The sequence below is a fragment of the Ambystoma mexicanum genome, chromosome 13 (assembly GCF_040938575.1).
Source record: "Ambystoma mexicanum isolate Mex_15411 chromosome 13, UKY_AmexF1_1, whole genome shotgun sequence".
NCBI lineage: Eukaryota > Metazoa > Chordata > Amphibia > Caudata > Ambystomatidae > Ambystoma > Ambystoma mexicanum.
The window spans coordinates 373,815,253-373,838,502 of NC_090938.1; the positions used below are offsets into that span (position 1 = coordinate 373,815,253).

Below are 23,250 nucleotides of genomic sequence, written 5' to 3' on the forward strand. Positions count from 1 at the left end.
ACAGCTCCATGGATGTTCACGAAAGTACTGGCGGTAGTAGCTGATCACCTGCGCAGGCAATCCATCCCAGTCTACCCTTACCTCGACGACTGTTCCAGATCCCTGACCATGTAGCCAATCACGAGGTGACTGTACGCAAAGCCATGCGACTGTTAGGGATGATGGCCTCTTGCATCTACCTAGTTCCACACGGAGGTCTGCGCATGTGCACTATGCAGGAGTGGCTCTCGAGCCAATGGTGTCAGGCCAGGGGACAATGGGACGATCTAGTGTTTGTCTCAGCAGCCCTCGTTCAGTCTCTGCAGAGGTGGTCCAGGGAAAACCTCCTGCAAGGGAACACCTTCACCACCCCTGCAGTGGAAGCCACTCTCACCACAGACTTATCTCTGACAGGGTGGTGGGCTCACCTCCTTCATCAGACGGCGCACAGCGTGTGGTCCCCAGCGGTTGTATCCAACCACATAAACGTATTGGAATTGCTAGCAGTGTTCAAGACCCTGAAGGCATTCCAACTACACACGCCAGCTGAAGACAGTTCTAGTCCTCACGGACAGTACTACGGCCATGTATTACTTTAACAAACAAGGGGGCATTCACTCTCCGGGACTGTCCAAACTGTCACAGAACATATATGGAAATGCGCTCTCAAACACAAAATATACATCCTGTCACAACACGTTTCAGGGGAACTCAATCTTCTGGCGGACGTACTCGGCAGAGACTTCCCACTACCCGTAGAGTACGAGTGGCGACTGCACAAGGACATTGTTCTCAATGTCTTTGGAGACTGGGGCTTCCCAGAGATGGACTTGTTTGCAAATCTGGAGAACGCACAATGCCCATATTGCACCTCCAAGTACCCTCAGAACCACTCGAAGGGGATTGGTCTCTGGATAACACGGTCGGGGAAATTTGTCTACGCTTTTCCCCCGAATTCCCTGCTCAACAGGATAGTGCACAGATGCACCAAGAGCCAGTCAGGATGATTCTGGTGGCCTTGATATGGGCCCACCAACCTTGGTTCTACCATCTCATGGCAATGTCTGTGTCCCCTCCCAGGAAGCTGCCATGCCCCTTACAACATACTGTTGCAAGACAAGGGGAGACACTACATCCATGCCCTCAAACTCTCAACTTAGTAGCCTGGCTCCTTAGGACATAGAGTTCGGCACTTCCAACTCCCTCAAAGATGTATGGACATACTCCAGGAAGCACGGAAACCTAACACCAGACATAGCTACTCCAACAAATGGAAACGCTTTGTCATCTCATGTAATGGCAAAAACATCAATCTTATTGAATGCACACCAACACACATTGTCCTGTACCTAACTCACCTGCTAGATTCAGGCTTGGTTTTCAATTCCATGAAAGTCCACTTAGCTGCGCTTTCAGCATATACCATATCCCAGAAGAAGATTTTGTGGTGGGAAATTCCAGTAATTAAAGTATTTACGGAAAGGGTAAAAAGACTTCATCCTGCTATTTCCAACCCAGCTGCCGGGTGGGACCTGAATATTGTACTTACTAGACTAATGGGGCCTCCCTTTGAACCAATGAACAAGGCTAGCCTTAAATCAGTCACCTACAAGACCGCCTTCTTGGTGGTGATTGCATCAATAAGGAGAGTTGGTGAACTGCGAGCCCTTTCAGTTCAAGACCCATTTGTCACGATTCACAAGGATAAGGTGGTCCTGCATAATTACCCACAATTTGAGGCTAAATTTATTTCAAAATTCTATGTGAACCAGTCCATAGAACTACCCACCTTTTTCAGGAACCCCACTAACTTGGCAGGAAGAAGCCTCCACACACTAGATGTGAGGACAGCAGTGATATATTATCTGGAAAAGACAAAACCACTAAAAGAAAAAACAGTTTTTTGTTTCAGTGGTAGCTGGTAGAGAAGGGGACCCCGTCTCTAAATCGGCTATTTCAAAGTGGATTGTAAACTGCATCACATTGTGCTACACTCTTGCCAAGTGGGTCCATTTGTAAAGCAGCAACCTGGAGTTCTGTAGCACCTTTACACAACACTGCTGCCTACACTCAGGTGGGACAAGCAGTGCTAAGACATCTCTTTGCTACTGTTATTTCTCACATCCCACCATCATCTCGGAGTACTGCTCGCTTGTCTATGCACAGCATGTGATTCTAAGCAGATTAACAAGCATCAGAAGACATGCATTACTCACCGTAATAGCATTTCTGATTATGGTATCTGTGTAGATTCACATGCGCCCATCCTTCCTCCCCTCATGGAGTAGAAGGAACATGGACATCTTACACCTTCTCTCTTCTGTACTCACGCCGACTATAAGGCTCCCTCACGGCAGAAAAACACAACCGGACAACGACAGCGTGAGGGATTTTGGGTACACTACACGTCTCGTTCGGGATAGTGTTGTCCACGCCCATGTCGACGGCCCCTTTCAAACTTCGAAAGAAAGATGCAATACTCTACGATTACCACTTGATGCCGGACTATATGCACAGCATGTGAATCTAAGCAGATACAACCAGAAATGCTGTTACGGTGAGTAATGCATGTCATTTAGAGAGATTTGATTAACATGGATGGATCTGGTCTTTCATCACCCTTTAGAATTTTGCCTAATGGTCATTTTTTCCCCTAGTAGGAACACTGAGTTGATAGAGGTGAAAATGTAATGAGACCATTTTAGAGTAAGGAGGGCAGTTGGCAGAATAAGTCAATGATTTCCTCTGCGCTTATACGTGGTTACTAGAGTGGACAAGGCAGCAGGTATCTGGGGGGTGTGGGTATACTACCAATATACTACCACTGTACAGGAACAGTTAACAAAGTCCCAGTAACATTGCACCAATTGGTGCGAAAGTTAAATTCCAATTTGGTATTTATTTGAAGAATACGACAGCCTGACACGTGTTTCGAGCTTTCCTGGGTCTTAATCTGAGGGTTTTGTATGACATTCAAAAAGTCCAATTCTGTATATGGCAAAGGTTGCCTGATGTGTGTTCAACTCTAATGCTTCGCAAATGTGGCGATATCTGATGCCAGGAACCGTAGCGGCAGTACAGACGCATCTTGCCATATACAGAATTGGACTTTTTGAATGTCATACAAAAGCCTCAGATGAAGAGCCAGGAAAGCTCGAAACACGTGTAAGGATGCAAAGTATCCTAACCGCACATCTCTGTAAGGTGATGTGTGCAGCTTTAAAAAAAGTGTAAGAATTCTACTAAAGGAGATGAGATCTCCCAGTACTGATATTCTTAAATGGACGGATCAGTTTCCCCATAAAAGTGAGCAAAACATAAGTGAAGTAAAGCTGAGGGCTTTACTTAACTGCACAAAGCAGACACAAGCAAAAAGTTAGGGTGTCCCATAGAAGTCTATGGAAGGAAAGCAACACAAAGAAAATCTTTCCTAACAGTCCTCGTTTGTTGTTTTGCCTACTCTGTGTTCTATTCCCAAAATAAAACAAAATAATATTAGCTATATTTCTGTCCTAGTCTGCTCATTGATCCCAGTCACCCTCATGACGGGGTAAAGTAGGTTTTGCAATGACAGTTTGAAGTTGGTATTGGAGTATCTACGGTGATGTGCAAGCCTCTTGCTATCTTTTGGACAGTTTCATACCAGCCCAGTGGTTTCTGTTTGGATCTCCTGTTAGGGAAGAAAAGCAGCTATAAATGTATTGGTGAAAGCCAAAGGTTGCTTTGCCTGGTTGTTTTCACTCTTTATTTTGTATTTGTTTCCTTCTCTGCCGTTCTTTCAGCGTCTCACTTTTTTCCACACCATCTATCATCTTTGTGTTATTTTACTTGGAAACTGCATGATTATGGTTGTCTCACAGCGTTGTATGCTTTGGTAGCCTCTCTACCTTGTAAGGGACACCTGTCTTCATGTTTCCACAGTTCTTCATAGCTTTGTTTGCGTAAGCTCAGGGTGTCTTCTTTCCTTCCATTTGAAGGTTCAGCAGGTGAAAGAGCCGCAACTGCAACAGCCATGGATAGATGTAGAGGCCAGGATACCAGTGGTAAACAAGCAAGGGAAGATGCTCCTAGGGGACGATGCACCACGACGCTGTGAACTGGATGCTTGGCTGCAAGGACATCCAGAGTTTTCTGTAGACCCACGTTTTTTAGCGGTGAGACGACCTTTGTATTGTCCTTGTTCTCCTCCAAAAGCTACCCCGATTAGTCTAGTATACAATTTGTCATAAGTGTTTTTATTCTGTAAGTTCTGTTACTTTTTATATACCAACCGGCTTAAAATAGATCTTTGCTCACTTCCTGATTAATGAGCAGACTTGTCACATGGAGACACCTCAGTCATGGCCCAGGGAATTGCTAAATGTATTCCTGACTTCTCCTGCATTGAGCACATCAGTTGATGGATTTAACGCTCAATGGGTGAGAAGCAGTTCAGTCTCCATATTAGTTAATTCATTCCTGCAACTGTCTCCTCGGGCACATACAACTCCTAGTAATGTATCTCTATCATAAATAACCATGTTTACACAATAATGCACTAATGAAATGTGACAAACATGCCAGGCTTCCGCTCACATACTTTCACGAAGAAATCAAGCTTCAGTGTTCAGTCAGTGTTAGGCAAGACTGGATGCAGTAACCCTATGGGAGACTACACCAGCCTTGTCCTCTTGGTATTAGGTAACCCACCTATTGGTATAGGTCTGTACTACACAAGTTGGTAGAGTGACTGAGCAGCCAGACTTATCTCAAGAGGGGTAAATGTGAGCTGTAGAGATGTAACACTGAGATTCACAATTACAAGTATCCAAATAACACTTACACTCAAGGTTTTCTAGTCAAATATTTATTTATGTAGTTACTGATCAGTTTTAAATCAGCCTTCTTTAAAGTGGGCAATATGCAACAATAAGATTACACTTCATAACACTTCCTCAGATTTAAGATAAGCAAGTAGATACCCTTTTGGGATGCCTCACACATAGTCCCTACACCCTGAGGTGACTTCAGTTACTAGGACAATGTTTGGCATTAATATATCACTTTTTTACACTTAATGCAATTCTGAGGTTGTGGCAAAGGTCAACAGATTCTCAGTGCATGTGAATACTTTTCAATCTCCCAATGAAGTCTAGATTGGATCTTTCCCAGCAATACAACTTAAACTTACGTACCACCTATGAGGGACAGTTGGAACCAAAGTCAATCGGTTAGAAAAGTCTGCTGGGAGCCAGGACAGCCAAAGTCAATTTGAGCAATGTCTATGGAGTTGAGGCACTTCTTTAGATAGCACAAAAGTCTTGCACAACGTTTAGAGAGGTTGTAGTAAATAAAAAAGCACTGTTGGCCCACAAGCTGTAAGGCTTGTGAAGGCAAAGCTGCAATCATCTCTGCAAAAAGGAGCCACTGCAAGTCTCCAGTGAGAACAAGCAAGCTACAGACCAAAGAACTAAGTACACCTTAGTCAAGACGGTACCTTAGGTTTGAAGAAGAGGATCCAACTGGCTTCTGTTCTGGTTGCAGTCTTGCAGATTGTTGGTTCCTGGGCCTCTGTCGTGGGGACAAGAGGGAGGACGTCTGGAGGACTCCTGCACTGCAGTTCGAACGTTATCTGCGGCTACAGGCTCTTTCCAATTCAGCAGCACTTTGCGGTTTCAGCTACCGGTCAATAGCACCACTGCGGTTCTTGGACACTTGATGGGCTTCCCTTGCTTCTGGAGTCCAGCACTCTGGTGAGGTGACTAGGGCTTGGGTCGTCCTGCTTCAGGAGGGTCCTCAGGATCTTCCTGGAGTTCTGGTCCGGCTTAAAGACGATGCACTTGATTCTGGTTTACCTGACCCCTGGCACTCTGTTCCAGCAGCAGCAAAGAAGTACAGCCAGCAGGGAGAGGTTTTCCAACAAAGTTCGTCTTGGAGTCACTTGGTCCCACCAACCCAAGAGAAGAAGTCGTCCATTCCGGGCTTCTCTAGTCGATACGAAATTGGAGCTTCAGCACTGCAGCAGGGCTTCCCTAGGGCAGTTCAAGAGTCCAGGAGGGTGCAGCAAGCTTCTCTTCCAGTTTCCTTCATCGGGTGTTTCGTCCAGTGGTCGGCTCTGCCTTCGGTACAAGAGAACTCTCCTTTTATGCAAATTTCTGCCATTCATGCACAGCCTAGCTGTCACTCACACAGCAGGGTGGCTGTCCTGCAAGGACAGCCAGCCAATCAGCACTGGGTGCATTCAGGTAACCAAGGACACTACGGACGCAGTTTCGGGCGCCTCCCTTGCTTCCTGCCATGCCAGACACACTGAAGCCCGCCAAAGGCAAAACGAACAAAAGGGTTAAACCTGGTTTGGAGCACAGAGTAAAACCCAAGAAAGACCTCATAAGCAAGAAATGGCGAATAAAGACGACCAGGGCCATTTTGATTAAATGGGCACCCATGAGTGCATTACTGCAGCTGAGGATTCATCCTATGGTACAAACGCACAATGGTAGGACAATTTACACCACTGCCACCAGCCATTAAATTTGATGGTGACATAAATGTTCTGATGCTTGTTAATCTGCTTTGAATCACATGCTGTGCATATAGTCGAACATCCAGTGGTAACCACACAGTATTGCATCTTGTCTTTCGAGGATTGAAAGGGGACGTCGACATGGGCGTGCCTGTAACACTATCCGTAACGTGACTTGTAGTGTACCCAAGATCCCTCGCGTGACGAGGTTCCTCAGATTGATTTTTTCCACCCCGCTAACTGGTTGCCTTAATGCAGAGCTCTTCATAAAACAATGCATTATTGTTATATTCTCAACCTTTGGTCTTTTGTTCTTATTGTCACTCCTCTCGACGGTTGATTCCTGTGCCACCGCCTAAGACTGCTTACTATGGAACTTCAACGACTGTTGATCCTGTCGGTGCTGCTGACCACGTGGCCGGGCCTTCTGACCGGCCTGTACAGTAGGGAGAGTGGGGTCGGGTGGTCGTATTCTTTTCAAGAATGCCTTTCCTTTTCCCCCTCTTTGTTCCCTTGGGTTGGTCGTCGCTATCACAAACCTGTGCTATGGACAGGACTCCCATTTTGATTTTGTCCTTCTTGTAAGGCAAAAATATCTGTGGAAAGACCAGCACCGCTGGTGCAATAATTGTCTTCTCCTCGAGCACAACGAGGCGGCCTGTAAGCTCCTCCATCCCAAAAGTATTAAGGAGCGATGTTTGAAGCGGTGGGCGGCCTACGGTATGTCGCAGGCCGAGAATAATTCCCCCGCAGCCACAGCTGTGAAGTGTGACGAATAGGTTAGCGATGACCAAGGCTCTACTTCGGAAGCCGTTGACCTAACGGCAGAGAATTCTCACTACGCAGCGTCCGTCCCCGGCCCGATGGGCACGACGGGAGTCCTGCTATGGGGACCGTACATCCCGACGACAGGGATGCACCCGATCCCCACACAAAGCACACAACCCATCGTTCTCCTTCGGCGGTCCAGTCGAAGTTCTCCAAAGCGCCAAAGGGCACGTCAAATATTTTGGCAGTGTCTGCTAATCTTGATGATCAGCAGCCCTCCCTGCAACTGCGACAGCCGCATGCGTCCGGGCAATCCAAGAGTAAGGGCGCTAGCACCAAAACACACACAGCAGTCTTGACTCATCAAAAGAAAGCGCTGATGCTGATTAAGGCTCGGTTGCACCAAAAAACCGCTGCGCAGCCACCGGCTCTTCCTACACACCTCCCTGTAACCCCGAGCATCAGCGATTGTATCGCGAGGATCGCATCAGTGGTGAAACTTAAAGAACAGTCGAACGATACGTTGAAAAAGAAGGAATGGCCTAAAGACCCGTTACAACGGCCGAAGCCTCGAAAAGAGTACCTTGAGAGCCCTCTGTCTTTATCCAAGACTTTAGGAGAAAAATCTTGACGTTCAAGAAAGGAAAATAGTCAGGAAGGCCCCTTTCCTCCCCTGGACTCAACTGGTTCATCATCATGGACCAGAGAGAATTTTGAGGGTTGCATGAACAGACTGGAGAAGTTTTATGAACTCACAGAGAGGTTTGCTCCCAAGAGGCCTCGTGAGGAGCTTCCTGTACGCCTATGGCCAGGTTTCAGAGGATTTGTCGCTTGTTTTGTTCCTCACCTCCCTTTCTGCACCCCTCTCCCTAACCTTTTGTTTTCTCTGGCTCTACCAGAAATGTCGTCAGGCCTAGTACTGTAGTCGCCTGTCTGTTTCCATTTCCTTCCCACTCTCCCCCACCCTTCCTTATCTATGTCTTAGCTTTTGTACTATCTGAAATGTTGTCAGGCCGAGCCGATAGTTAATTTCACATCCTTACTGTTCATGGCCTGTAAGAAAGCTCATTGCATTTTCCCTTGTTCCCTCCCTTGAAGCGCTTTGAAACACGTGTATAGGCGCTATATAAATTAACTATCATATCCTCATGAAGAGAATGTTTATGACCTTACTGATGATGAGGTTCCTATAAATCCTTACATACAGGATGATAATCTCTTTGGGGATACTACTGATCCCATGGAGGGTTGGGAATACAGCCATCCGGTTGATAATCCACTTTACGCGTCCCCTTCTCCTACCCCGGACCCTGGCGCTGTGTATGGATTCCCCTCCTACCACACTAGCCCGTCAGGCCTCACCTGTGGATGATAAGATGGCATTTAACGCCATCTTAAAGAAGGCTGCTGAACATTTCCAAATTGCCACAGAGGAGACTGTGCCAGATCCGTATTTTGTAGAAGACATACTAAAGGAAAAGCCTCCTGCCAGTCAGGCCATCCCATTACTGAACTCTATTAAGACGTCTGGCTCTTTCATTGTTAACACCAGCTCAGACCAGGGCGGTTAATCCCACAGTAGAGAAGTTGTTTCGCCCTTCTCCTACCAACCCCCCTTACATTAGGGGGCATGCCACTACTGATTCTCTGGTAGTTATGACAACGAGAAAAAGGTCCGGTGTCCCCCTGTCTACAGGTGAGACACCGCCTGATAGAGAATGCAAAAAGTTCTAGGCACTGGGAATGAGGGTTACGACTGCTGTAGCATTCTCCACCCGAATAGCCAACAACACCACACTGTTGGCTAGCTATTCAGATGTACAGTGGAACCTGCTGCAAAGAGGGCCTTCAAGAGGTCCCTGAACCGGTGCAGGCTTGTCTGCTTGCGATTGTATCGGAAGGCAAGCAAGTCAACCACAACATTCTTAAGAACACTACGGATGCTGCTGTAACAACGGAAGGACCTTGGACCAGAGTACCCTTCTTAAACAACATGCCTGGTTAAGAAACTCTGGGTTTAAGTCTGAAACCAAAGCATCCTTAATACACAAGCCGTTTGAGGAGACCAACTTGTTCAGTAGGGCCGTGGATGAGGCACTTGAGACAGCCAAAAACGAACATGAGACTCTCGAGACCTTGAACCAGATTACCCTAAGGCCTTTGCAAAAGATAGGGGGGGGGGGCTCTCGTTCCTTTCATGGGCAATCTCGCTCCCCTCAAAAACAGTATGGTTCATGAAACAACTGGTCCTCAGGACAAGGATCTAGCACCACCACATATCCACCCAGAGGACAACGGCGTGAGAAGGGTAGTGTCATGACTCTTGCCCCTGGCCCTCACTGGCAAGTCCGCCTTCCAGTTAGGGCCATGTCAAAGGCCTTAAAACCTCATCCAAGACTTTCTTGGAGTCAGTCCTGGCGCCTTTGGCGCCAGGCTCATAACCATCATGAAGACCAACATTAGAATGGGACTAATTATTTGGGACAATTTAAATTGGTGGGGTGGGGGAGGTTCGGCCAACATGGAGACACACACATAGCTCAGTTACAAAGAACTGAGCTATGCGGTCTAGTCATTTGGGTGTGGCAGGCCCGGGACTACTTTACCTGAAATACTTTGGGTGTGGCAGGCCTGGGACTATTTCACCTGGACTACTTTGCCTGAGACTATTTAAACCACACCCAAACAGCAGAACATGCTTTGCATTATTTTGCTGTGGGCAGCGTAACACTCACTGTGTTCAGTTCTTTGATGCCAGTTTAACTGAAACCAAGGACCTGCAGAGAGAGAAAGAACACTACAAAACTTAGCTGGAACAGTATCCTATCTTCAATCTATTGCTGACTTCAGTTCCACTCACCTGAAGGTACGAACTCCATCATCCGGCACTGCATGCATCTTGGAATACCATAATCTGGAAAGAGGAGAAAGAAAGACAGCATTAGTAAGCGTTTACTCAAGTTTCCTCCTAAATGAAAAAGCCACACAATTCTTACCTGGGTAGTCCTCTCCTGGTCAGTATAATTGCTGGAACATTACGGCGCTCGGCGAGTAACATCGCAACCTGCAAGGAGAGAAAAGACACAGGTTAGCAATATAAAAGGCGAAACAGCGATGCGCATCGCGCATTACTCACGGACAGCATCGCTCACACCGCGCTTTCGCCTACCGGTCCATGCTCATCTTCAGACTGCATGGCAACACCAAAATACCTTTCCATACCTAAAAGGAAAGAAGCAAGACATTATTATTCGAACTAAACGGAACATAAGAACTGCATATAAAGACTATAAAGCAGCAAACCTACGGAGTCGCAGCAGGCCTGCCACGAGGAGCAGGACGGAGAATCCACCTTTTACAATATTATGGTGAGGGGAAGGCCCAAGGGGGAGGAAGGAGTTGAGGCCAAGGGAGGTGGGAAAACATAGACAATCTGGTATTGAATCCAGCTCTCCTATATTGCAGACCCATCTTTAACCAGAGGCATTACCAACGGACCGGTAGAGGGTTTGAGCGTGCAAATCATCCAACCAGGGCTGGGTGGCGTCCCCGTGGATACAAGGTGAGCTTAACAGGTAGGGGTCAGAATTCCAACCCCAGAGGCTCCCTGGCCTCGGGTCAGAAATGACCCTCAGATCCGGGTCCCTTCCCATGCCTCCCCGGTCGGGGGACGTCTAACATCATTCCTTCATGCATGGCAGGGGATAACACACCAGTGGGGGTTCAAGACCGTCGCCCACGGGTACCGCATAGTTTTCCCGTCCACCTCAATTCAGACCACCAAAATCAAGACGACTGACGCCGGAACACCTACGCATCCTGCTTCAAGAGGTCGAGATCCTGCAGGAAAAGAGTGCCATGCAAGTCGTCCCTCTTCTACAGATAAATGAGGATATTTATTCAATATACATCCTTGTACCCAAAAAGGATCTCACTATGCGCCCGGTACTAGACTTGCGCCCAGCGAACAAATTTGTCAAAGCTCAAAAGTTTTGTATGGTCACGTTGCAAGAGGTAACTCCTCTGCTGACGCAGGGGTATTACATGGCAACATTGGATATGAAAGATGCATACTTTCATATTTCAATGTTGCTGCCGCACAGGAAATACCTAAAGTTCATGATAGAGGACAAGCATTATCAGTTCAAAGTTCTCCCCTTCGGAATTGCCTCGGCACCAATGGTGTTTACGAAGGTACTGGCAGTGGCAGCCGCGCACCTGCGCAGGGAATCCGTCCCGGTTTACCCTTACCTCGATGACTGGCTCATAACAGGGGATTCCTACGGAACAAGCACTCAAAAGACGATATACCTATTATTCAGCCTGGGATTCTCCATCAATGAGAAGAAATCCAGCCTAGACTCGAGTCAAGCAGTTTCTAGGGGCTCTAATTCGCACAGAAGACGGCCCAGTCTTCCCCTCCAACAAGAGCGTTCAAAACATGCAGTTTCAGATCCCCCAGTATGTAGGTAACAGTACGCAAAGCCATACAACTGTTAGGAATGATGGCGTCCTGCATTTACTTAGTTCCTCACGTGCGCATGCATCCCATGCGAGAGTGGCTCTATAGCCAGTGGTGTCCGGCCAGCGGACAATGGGACGATCTATTGGTTGCCTCACCAGCACTCATTCTCTCTGCAGTGGTGGTCGAGGGAAAACCTCTTGAAGGGAAAGGCCTTCACCACCCCGCAGTAGAAGCCACTCTCACAACGGACGCATCTCTCATGGGGTTGGGGGAGGGGGGGCCCTCACCTGCTTCAGCAGACGGCGCACAGTCCTCAGAAGTAGTATCCAACCACATAGATCTGTTAGAGCTATTGGCCGTATTCAAAGCAACGTAAGCCTTTCAGACACAGCTGCAGGGTAAGACAGTCCTGATCCTCACAGACAGCACCACAGCCATGTACTACCTGAACAAGCAAGGGGGCACACACTCTCCCGGGCTTTCCAAACTGTCCCAGAACATTTGGAAATGGGCTCTCAAACACAGAATGTTCCTGTTGTCCCAACACGTTCCACGGGAACTCAATCTTCTGGCGGACGTGCTCAGCAGAGACTTCCCACTACCCATAGAGTACGAATGGCGACTACACAAAGACATCGTTTCCAACGTTTTCGCACAATGGGGCTTCCCAGAGATCGACTTGTTCGCAACTCTGGAGAATACTCAATACAAAGATTACGCCTCCAGCTACTGCCAGAACCGATCCAAGGGGAACGGTCTCTGGATAACATGGTCAGGGAAATTTGATTATGCTTTCCCACGCTCAACCCCCCCACCCCCGACTGCCCTACTAAAAAAGCCTGGTTCTCTCATCTGATGGAGCTGTCCCTCTCTCCTCCCATCAGACTGCCTTGCCCATACAACATGCTATCTCAGAACAAAGGGGAAGCACTGCACGCATGCCCGCAAACTCTGAATTTAGCGGCCTGGCGTCTGAGGTCTTAGAGTTTGGGCATCCCCTCAGAGATGCATAGACATACTTAGGGAGGCCAGAAAACCTAACACTCCATATTGCTACTCCAGTAAATGGAAGCGCTTTGTTAATCTGGTGCAATTCCAAGGGCGTCAATTCAATTGACTGCTCTCCTACACACGTATTGTACCTGACTCACTTACTAGACTCGGGCCTGGTTTTTAATTCCCTGAAAGTTCACTTAGCTGCTGTCTGAGCCTACACTACATCACAACAGAAAGTGTTGTGGTGGAAAATACCAGTTATTAAGGCTTTCATGGAAGGGGTTAAAAGGATTCATTCCCCCCCCATTTCTAACCCGGCTCCCGGGTGGGACCTAAATGTGGTATTGACTAGACCTATGGGGTCTCCTTTTGAGCCTATGCATAAGGCAAGTCTCAAGGATCTTACCTATAAGACAGCTTTCCTATTGGCTATCACTTCTATTAGAGGAGTTAGTGAACTACAGGCCATTTCAGTTATAGACCCTTTTGTTACAGTCCACAGGGATAAGGTGGTTCTGCGCACTCGCCCTCGATTTGCGCCTACATTTATTTCCAAGTTCCATGTGAACCAATCAATCGAACTGCCTCTTTCTTCCAGAACCCCACTAACGTGGCCGAAAGAAGCTTACACACATTAGATGTGTGCAGGGCAGTCATGTTTTACCTGGAAAGAACTAAACCACTAAGAAAGACAAACCAGTTTTTCTTTTCAGTGGCAGATAGTAGAGACTGAGATCCTATCTCTAAATCAGCCATCTCAAGGTGGATTGTCAATTGCATCACACTCTGTTACACTCTTGCTAAGAGAGAACTCCCCTTCTCCAGCATGGGGTCTGGCATGGATTCACATGCTCATGAATATTCCCCGTCAGGCTGGGAATCCTCGGTAAAGAAAAAAACCAGTATCAGTTTCGTTTCTGATCTGTCTTTCGTAGTAATAACCAATCACCGGTCTCTGCGTCATACTGACCACAGCTATTTTTTCACGTTTTTTCTCAAAACTTTGTTTTTTTTCGGTCAAAAGAGCCTCATGCTCCACCGACTCTCCATCCGATCAATGGGGACCCGTGTCGGATTCGTCTGCGCCCCTCAAGGGTGAAGATTTCGTCGAGCTACGCTTTTGGAGGACTCCAGAAGTTTCTCAGGCCCGGACATGGCCCAGGAGAACGGAAGCTCGACGCCCGGAAAGCTGTTCAGGGTCTGCCCTGGATGCCAGCTGCAGAACGTCTTTAAGGAGGACGAACACTCCTTTTGCCTCTACTGCTTACATGAGGACAAGACGCACGTGGAGAAGGACTGTGCGTTTTGCGGCAATATGTCGGAGCGGACCATGAAGGACCGCCATCAACGTCTCGCCAACTGGCTGGAAGGGAAGAGCCTGTCAGGCGAGAAGAAGAGGAAGAAATCCGAGCGGTCTTCTAAGACCTTTGAGGACTCCCCGGCGACGGGGGTCCAACACAAGGCCAAGCACCGCAAGTCCGCTGGCACCGGGAGCGCCGAACGGTCGGGCTCTACGAGCGCCAGGCAGGGCGCACCCTCCCCGGCACCTTCAGCCAATGCTCTGGGTCGGGTAAGAGGAAGGGCGAGCACCCGGCGAAGCTCCTGGAGAGGCCCCGGTCGAGCTCGAAGGCCCCATCGGAGGGGGAGCGAGGCAGTGTCCCCCCCCCTCAAGGATAAGGTGGTGAGCGCTCCCAAGGTGGTGAAGGCCTTAATCCATCCGGCCAAGCCCTCTATCGATACTGTCGCGGCGGCCCTGGCTCAGCCTGTGGAGGCTACACCAGTGGTGGCGACCTCGGGGCTCAGAGTCTCCCTGCCACCTCGGAGGGAGTCCTCTTTTGTGCCCATCGATAGGACCCCCGTGAAACCCCCGGCGGGGAAGAAAAAGGGGGGGCAGGGCGTCGTCGTAGATTCGGCCTCAGAGGAAGAGCTGATTGAGGTCTTAAGCCACGGCCTTGGCGTGGAAGAAGACCGGCCCGTCGGGATGGATCCCGACGCAGGTGACGACGACATCGTCGAGGGTGCCAACGGGGCTCCTGATCGCCCGTCGGATTCCCCTCTGCCAGTGCCGCAAGACAACTCGGCGGCCATTTTGTTGGCTATACAGTCCTTATGTTCAGAGATAAGGACGAGACTACCGTTGCCGACGGAGGAACCTCTCCCGTCGGGGGATCCTGAACCGGGACCTTCGGGTGCTCCCCCTCCCAAGAAAAGGAGGATTCACCCTCCACCTCCTTTTCAGCCGTCGCGCCCCGTCCAGACCTCCTCCCCGTCCACCCGAGGGGATGATACGGGGACTGACACAGCAGCGACGGGTACGGACGACGAGGTATACGACGAGGATCTACCGTCGTCACCTCCCACCAGAGTTTCTCCTCCCGACGAGATTGGATCGTTCCACTCCATGATCGCCAGGGCATCCGAGCTTTTCCAACTCTGCCCTGAAGAGAAGAAAAAGGAAGGATTCCTTTATCAACGGCGCGAGGCCAAGAGGAAGACGGTCCTCGCGGTGCCTCTACTGGACGACATTTGGGATGAGGGCCTCGCCCTCCTAAAGAACCCTTCCAGGACGGCAGCTAGAAGAGACCGGAAGAGACCGGTACGAGAAGAAGTACCGGGTCCCGGAAGCGGCCCCCCTGTGCCTCCGGGCGCAGCCTACCCCGGACTCCGTCGTCTCCGCGGCGGCCAGGAAGAAAGCGGGGGGGGGTGCGGCCTCCACATCGACTTCCCCACCGGACGGCGAGGGAAAGAAATTAGACGCTATGGGACGCAGGGTCATCTCGTCGGCAGCGACGACGATTAAAGCGGCCAACGCCTTGGCTATCGTGGCCCGCTACGACAGGGAGTTATGGTACAAACTGGCTCTCCTGCTGGACTTCCTACCGGACGACAAGAGGGCGGATGCCCTGGAGATCCTACAGGAAGGCGAGGTGGCGTCGGACCACGCCATCACTATTGCGACGGACATCGCCGACACTGGGTTTCGCCAGTTGGGCAACGGCGTGTGCCTTAGGCGGCGTGGATGACTCAAGGCTACGGACTTCCGTCAAGACGTACAGACCAGAGTCCTGGACATGCCGTTCGATGGGAACAACCTGTTTGGGAAAACAGTGGACGACTCCCTTCAGGCCATTAAAGCGGACACTGAGACAGCCCGGGCCCTTGGGGTTCTGCAGCAACGACGGACGCACTTTCGGAGCAGCAGAGGCAAGGGCGCCTCCAAAAGTTCCGGCGGCGGTTTCTCCACCTACCGTCAAGCGGCCCGCTCGTCTCAGGAGGCCTACAGAGGACGAGGCAAGTCTGGCGGACCCCGCCGTCGTCGCCAAGGAGGTCAAGGTGGCAAAGCCTCGTCGAAACGGGATTGAACCGGCCATGGGGTCGGGCCCCCACCGAAGCACCCCGGTGGGAGGCCAGCTGGCGAGCTTCGTCAGCGTGTGGGAGTCCATCTCCGACCGTTGGGTGCTGGACGCCTTAGCCCGGGGCCACGCGCTCGAGTTTCGAGATAAAAAACACCATCGCCGACTCACTCAGCAGGGAGCTGCGCTCGTGCCACGAGTGGGAACTACGGCAGGATCTAGTGGATCGCCTCTTCCGACGGTGGGGCACACCACCGATCGACCTGTTCGCGACGGCGACGAACTCCAAGTGCCGGAGGTTCGCCAGCAGGTTTCCCCAGGCGAGGAGCATGGGCGATGCTTTCTTGTTCCCCTGGGAGGGCCTGTTCCTCTACGCGTTCCCTCCTTTGCCACTGCTAATCCGGCTCGTCAACCAGCTCAAGAGGTCACGGTGCAGGATGATCCTCGTCGCACCTGCGTGGCCGAGGCAGATATGGTTCCCGGACCTTCTGGACTTGTCAGCGTCCCCGCCAATCAAGCTGCCGGTGGACGCGGATCTACTCTCCAGGGAAGGAGGCGCCATCCTCCACCACGACCCGAAATGTCTGAACTTGCAGACCTGGCTCCTGCAGCGCTAGAGTTTGGAGGATACGACATACCGGCCGACTGCAGAGAGGTTCTTGCAAAGGCCAGGGTGTCCTCGACTCTTAAATGCTACGGACACAAATGGAAGAGGTTCTCTGTCTGGTGCCACGCACAGAAGATTAACCCTCTACGGATTACGGCTCCCCAAGTACTGCCGTACCTGCTGACTCTGGCCAAAGCTGGACTGGCACACGCGTCCATCAAGATTCATCTTGCTGCGATCTCCCGATACACCAGAACCACGGGCCGGACGTCCCTGTGGTCTCATTGTCAGGTGAAAGAGTTCATGAAGGGACTGTTCAGATCGTTCCCGCCGGTGAAGGCGCCGGTGAAGGCGCCGGCCAAGGCGTGGGAGCTCAACGTGGTGCTGACCAAGCTCATGGGACCTCCGTTCGAGCCTCTGCACTCGGCCCCGTTGAAGTTTCTGTCGTGGAAAACAGCGTTTCTTGTGGCCATCACCTCCACACGACGGGTGGGAGAGATCCAGGCCCTTTCCTGCAAGGCCCCGTACTTGACTTTTCACGACACGAGGGTAGTGTTGAGGACGCACCCCTCCTTCATGCCCAAGGTACCGTCGGACTTCCATCTCAACGAACCCTTGGTGTTGCCTGTGTTCTTCCCGTCGCCTTCGTCGCCGACTGAGAGGACTTTGCACTCGCTGGATGTGGCTAGAGCGCTGAAGTTCTACGTGGACCGCACGAAGTGTTTTCGGAAGACGTCACAACTCTTTGTGAACTTTGGACCTGTCAATCAGGGGAAGGCTCTCTCGAAGGCTTCCATTTCCAGGTGGCTCTCCGGCTGTATCATGTACTGTCATCGGTTGGCAAACCGACCGCTGCCTGGCCGTCCGAGAGCCCACTCCACCAGAGCGATCGCAGCTACCTCGGCGTTCCTTTCTGGTGTGCCCCTGCTGGACATATGCAGGGCTGCTACGTGGAGGTCGACGCACACCTTCACGAAATTCTACTGCGTCGATCGGGATTCCAGGGAGGAGTCCAGGGTCGGCCAAGCAGTGCTGCGCAACCTGTTCGCCTGAGGTGAGCCTGGTGAGGAGGTAAGATGCTTAATGTTGAGTTTGATGTAATGCTTAATGTTGAGCCTTTGCCACCTCCCGTGGTTGTACATGTGTGTACTGCTATGTATTCTTTATTCATGAGCATGTGAATCCATGCCAGACCCCATGCTGGAGAAGGAACAAGTTACTTACCTGTAACTGTTGTTCTCCAGCATGGGTCTGGCATGGATTCACATGCGAACCCTCCTGCCTACCCCTCTGCGGCTCTTCACTTGGTCATACTGCCACTTCACGTGCTTCCAAATCTGAAGATGGCTGCCAGAGGCGGTGCTTAGGTAGAGGGCAGTCATTGGCTGTGGTCAGTATGACGCAGAGACCAGTGATTGGTTATTACTACGAAAGACAGATCAGAAACGAAACTGATACTGGTTTTTTTCTTTACCGAGGATTCCCAGCCTGACGACGGGGAATATTCATGAGCATGTGAATCCATGCCAGACCCATGCTGGAGAACAACAGTTACAGGTAAGTAACTTGTTCCTTCAAGCCTAGAGCACACTCTACTCGAGGCACTGGGGCTTCCATAGCATTTATTGCAAATGTTCCCCTAGAGTCCATTTGCAAAGCAGTAACCTGGAGTTGTGTACACACCTTTACAAAACCCTATTGCCTAGACACTCATTCTAGGTCTGATTCTCAGGTGGGACAAGCAGTACTAAGACATATTTTCACTACTGTTCCTTCCCGAAACTCACCTCCAACTCCGGGTACTGCTCGCTAGTCTATGCACAGCATTTGATTCTAAGCAGATTAACAAGCATCAGACCCTATCATTACCATAATAGCATTTCTGATGATTATATCTGCTTAAATTCACATGCGCCCACCCTTCCTCCCTGCTCCGGTGGAAGGAACTTAGAAGTCTTACTGCTTTCTCTCTTTTACGTACTCACTCACAATTGTATTTTTTCTGCCATGAGGGAGCCTAATGACTATCAGCGGGACCTCGACGCGTGAGGGATCTTGGGTACACTACAAGTCACGTTAGATATAGTGTTACAGGCACGGCCATGTCGACGTCTCCTTTCGATCCTCGAAAGACAAGATGCAATACTACGCGGTTACCACTGGATGTCAGACAATATGCACAGCATGTGAAGCTAAGCAGATACAATCATCAGAAATGCTATTACGGTATGTAATGCATGTCTTGCATGAGTAAGTAGGAAACCGAACTACTAAGTAATCCCCATTTAATTCCATATAAGATGGGGTGTACACAACCTACATAGGAAAAACAAGTAAAGCCAATTTCACTTCACTGCTCTTGGGAACAGTAGTTCACCCAAGAGAAGGTATTTGAACTTAATGAGAGAAATCCAAAGGACTTCTCTGTCACTGCACTGAAGGTGCTGTGTGTTGCAATACAAAAGGTAGATGCCTCTGGAGTTTGTCTGACTGCAAAAACAAAGAAAGAGTCCAAATCAGATCAAAAATACATGAGGGTGAGAAAAAGGTATCTCACTCCAGGATAAAAATGCAAAGTCCTAAAGTCCAGCAAAAGAGCTGGGGGTCTCTAAGATTGAAGGGAGTTAGCACAGAAATTATAATTCTCCCTAACATTCAGAATTCCTATTTTTGGGGATTCTAGGTGTAACGATATCTATTGAGGACCACTATTAACACAGGAAGGACCTTCAACCCACCCCATTCCAGTTAAATCCCCACGCTAAATACCATTCTTTCTGAATATTGAGTTTGCTTAGCTCTGTCTGAACAACATACAATATCATCCAGGCTTTCTCCCCCTGCGCCACACTAAGCCAAGAACCAGGTCGGGTATTGAGATCATAGATATTTTTCTTTATTTGGATAAGATGTTATGAAAAATCGCACAAATTACACACGCCACCTTCTTTGTTGCTCACTATTAACATCTTGTTACGCAAAACCATTATACAAATTAGTTAAGAAAAAACCCAAATCACAATACTTGATCGCCATTTCAATTCAAGAAATAATTGGCACTTCTCCAGCATGGGGTCTGGCATGGATTCACATGCTCCTGAATATTCTCTGTCGTCAGGCTGGGAATCCTTGGTAAAGAAAAAATCAGTTTGTTTCGTTTCTGAACTGTCTTTCTACTAATAACCAATCACTGGCCTTCTGGTCATACTGCCCCCAGCCAATGACTGCCCTCTACCTAAGCCCCTCCTCAGGGAGCCAGCTTCAGATTTTTACCGCACGTTCAAGTGTTGGGAGTCCTCGTGCTTAGCTCTCTAGCTTTTACCCGCGTGTTGCATTTTTTTTTTCAAAGACCTTACTCTTCTTTCTTTGGTCAATTCGAGCCTCAAGCTCCACCGATTCATCTTCCGATTAACGGGGACCCGTTTCAGAAATTTCTACAGCCCTCAGGGGCGATTTTCGTTGAATTTCACTTCTTGGAGGATTCAGGAAGATCTTTGAGGCCTACCCCGCGTGGACATGGCTCAAGACAAAGGAGACTTGACGCCCGTTGGATCCAAGCTGTTTAGGATCTGCCAGGATGTGGACTACAGAATGTCTTCAAGGAAGATGAGCACTCCCGGTGTCTCTACTGTCTGCACACCGACAAGTCGCATGTGGAGCAGGACTGTGCTTTCTGCAAGAACATGTCAGTCCGGACCATGAAGGACCGTCGTAAACGACTCGCTGACTGGCTGGAGGCGAAGAGCCCGGCAGCAGGTGAGTAGAAGTCTGAGCTGTCTTCTAAGACCTTTGATGGCCCTCCGGCGACAGGGGCCCAACAGAAGGCGAAGCACCGTGAGTCCGCAGGCACCGGGAGCGCCGTTGGATCAGGCATCCTCGGCTGCCATGCAGCGCGCAAAGTCACTGTCAACCACGAGCCAACGCACTAGCTCGGTGAAAATGAAGTCGGAGAACCCGGGTAAGCTTCGGGAGAAGCCCCGGCCGGTCCTGATGGAGAAAGCCAAGTGGGAGCGAAGCGGTGACACCCCCCCCCCCCCCCCACCCACAGTGAAGGCCTCAGACGATCCTACGGTCCTGAAGGCCCAGATTCACCCAGCTAAGGCCTCAATTGAGGGAGTAGTGGCGTCCCTGGCAAAGCCCGCTGAGACTATCCCAGTGAAGATGGCCTCCAGGCCTAGAGTTTCCCTGCCATCCCAGAGGGAATAGTCTTTGCCACAGATCGAAAAGACCCCCATGAAACCCTGGGCTGAGACGGAGGGGGGGGGGGGGTGCGGTAGTCCGAGCAGACTTGGATACCTCCTCTAAGGACAAGCTGTCTGTCATCGTCAGTCCTGGACAAGAGGTTCGACGAGGTCAGGGCCTACGGGAAGGATCCCGACGAGGCAGACGTGGAGAACGAGGGTGGAGCCGATGAACGACAGGTTGACGAGGATCCCGAGTGCACCACGCCACTGCCGACGCTCCCGTCGCAGCCGAGGCCACCAACTTCGGACAGGTCGGAAGACATCTTGCTGGCGCTGCACACCCTGTGCACAGAGATAAGGACATGGTTGCCCTTACCTCCGGCGGACGATCCAGCGGCACCTAAACCATCGGGGAATCCTCCGAACAAGCGGAGGTGAGTCCATCCGCCCCCACCCTGCCATCCTTCACCTCCATCCCCTCCACCGAGGGATGAGATGGGGACGGACGACGGTGGCAGCGACGACGGAACAGATCTCCCATCGCCCCCTCCTGGGGCTTCGCCTCCCAACGAAATTGGCTCGTTTCACTCCATGATCGACAGGGCCTCGGAGCTCTTCCAACTATGTCCTGAAGAGCAGAAGGAGGGATTCCTTTATCAATGACGAGAGGCCAAGAGGAAGACTGTACTCTCAGTCCCGCTGTTGGACGACATTTGGGATGAAGGTCTGTCTCTTCTGAAGAACCCGTCCATGGCCCCTGCGAAGAGAGACCGATACGAGTAGTAGTACCGGGTCCCAGACTCCGCCCGATGTGCCTCAGGACACAGCCGTCCCCGGACTTGGTTGTCTCCGTGTCGGCTAAGAAGAAATCAGCAGGGGTGACGGCATAGACTTCCACTTCCCTGCCGGACGGCGAGGGGAAGAAGCTGGATGCCATGGGACGCCATGGGACGTGGCCCGCTACGATAGGGAGCTGTGGATTAAAATAGCCCCCCTCCTGGACTTCCTCCCGGATGACAAGAGGGCGCAAACCCTTAAAATCCTGCAAGAGGCCTAGGTGGCTTCGGACCACACCATCACGGTAGCCACGGCCATTGACGACTCCGGGTTTCGCTAGATGGGCAACAGCGTTTGCCTTCGCTAGCGCGGTTGGCTCAGGGCCACCGACTTCCGTCAGGACATACAGACCAGGATACTGGACATGCCCTTCGACAGGAACAACCTGTTCGGTAAGGCGGTGAACGAGTCACTGAAGGCCATCAAGGCAGACACCGAGGCGGCCCGTGCCTTCGGCATGCTTCATCAGCGACGGCCGTCTCTTCGGACCTCCGGAGGCAAGTCTCAGGGTGCCTCCAAAGGATTTGGCGGCAGCTCTTCGTCGTACTGTCAAGCAGCCCGCTCTTTGTTGCAGGAAGCCTACAGAGGCCGCAGCAAGGCCGGTGGACACTGTCATCGTCGCCAAGGGGCCCAAGGTGGCAAGACCTCGGCAAACCAGGATTGAACCGGCTGTGACGTCGGGCCCCCACCTGAGCACCCCGGTGGGAGGTCAGCTGGCGAACTTTGTCAGCGTGTGGAAATCAATCTCTACCGACCGTTGGGTGCTGGATCCCCTGGCCCACGGGCACACTCTGGAGTTCCAAAGGAAGTGCCCACACTTTCCACCGGTGGCCAGGAAAGAAAACCACATTCCACAGCTACTTCTGGAGGTACGGGCGATGCTGGAAAAGGGTGAGCTAGAGCTCATCCCGTAGAGACTCGGGGCTCCGGAGTATACTCGCGGTACTTCGTCGTCCGAAAAAAGACTAGCGGCTGGCGACCCATCTTAGACCTCTTCCACCTCAACAAATAGATAAAATCTCAAAAATTCCAGATAGTCGCATTTCAGCACGTGCTAGGACAGGTGACTTCCTGTCGTCGCTGGACCTGGAGGATGCGTACTTCCACATCCCCATACACAAAGGGCATCGAAAGTTCCTACGATTCGTGGTCCAGGGACGGCACGATCAATTCAAGGCCCTGCCCTTCGGATTGAAGTCGGCGCCCAGGGTCTTCAAGTGCCTGGCACTGGTGACGGCGTGGCTGCGCCTGCAGGGGATCCATGTTTACCCCTAATTGGACGATTGGCTCATCCGAGCAAAGTCAACGGAACTCGCCATCGATCACACAGCGAAGACCGTCCAACTGCTCACGGATCTGGGATTCTCGATCAACTTCACGAAATCCCACTTGGTACCGTCGCAAGACGCCCTGTTATTGGGAGCCAGACTCGACACAGTGGCGCGATTGGCTTCGCCGTTGGAGGAAAGGACGAAGGCCATCCTGGGCAAGGTACAATGGCTGTTAACCATGGACATGGCCAGGGTGAGGTCCATCAAGTCCCTACTTGGCATGATGTC

The 23,250-nt window shown here is 50.7% G+C and overlaps 1 protein-coding gene across 8 annotated transcripts in view; it reads left to right on the forward strand.

Moving 5' to 3' along the window:
• Positions 1-23,250, forward strand: part of CHD8 (chromodomain helicase DNA binding protein 8) — a 1,687,145-nt gene that overhangs the window by 1,483,537 nt on the left and 180,358 nt on the right. For all 8 annotated transcript variants that reach the window (XM_069633907.1, XM_069633913.1, XM_069633911.1 and 5 more), the window contains one exon: positions 3,957-4,133. In XM_069633907.1, coding sequence (XP_069490008.1) covers positions 3,957-4,133 — 177 coding nt within the window. The remainder of the gene's footprint in view (positions 1-3,956; positions 4,134-23,250) is intronic.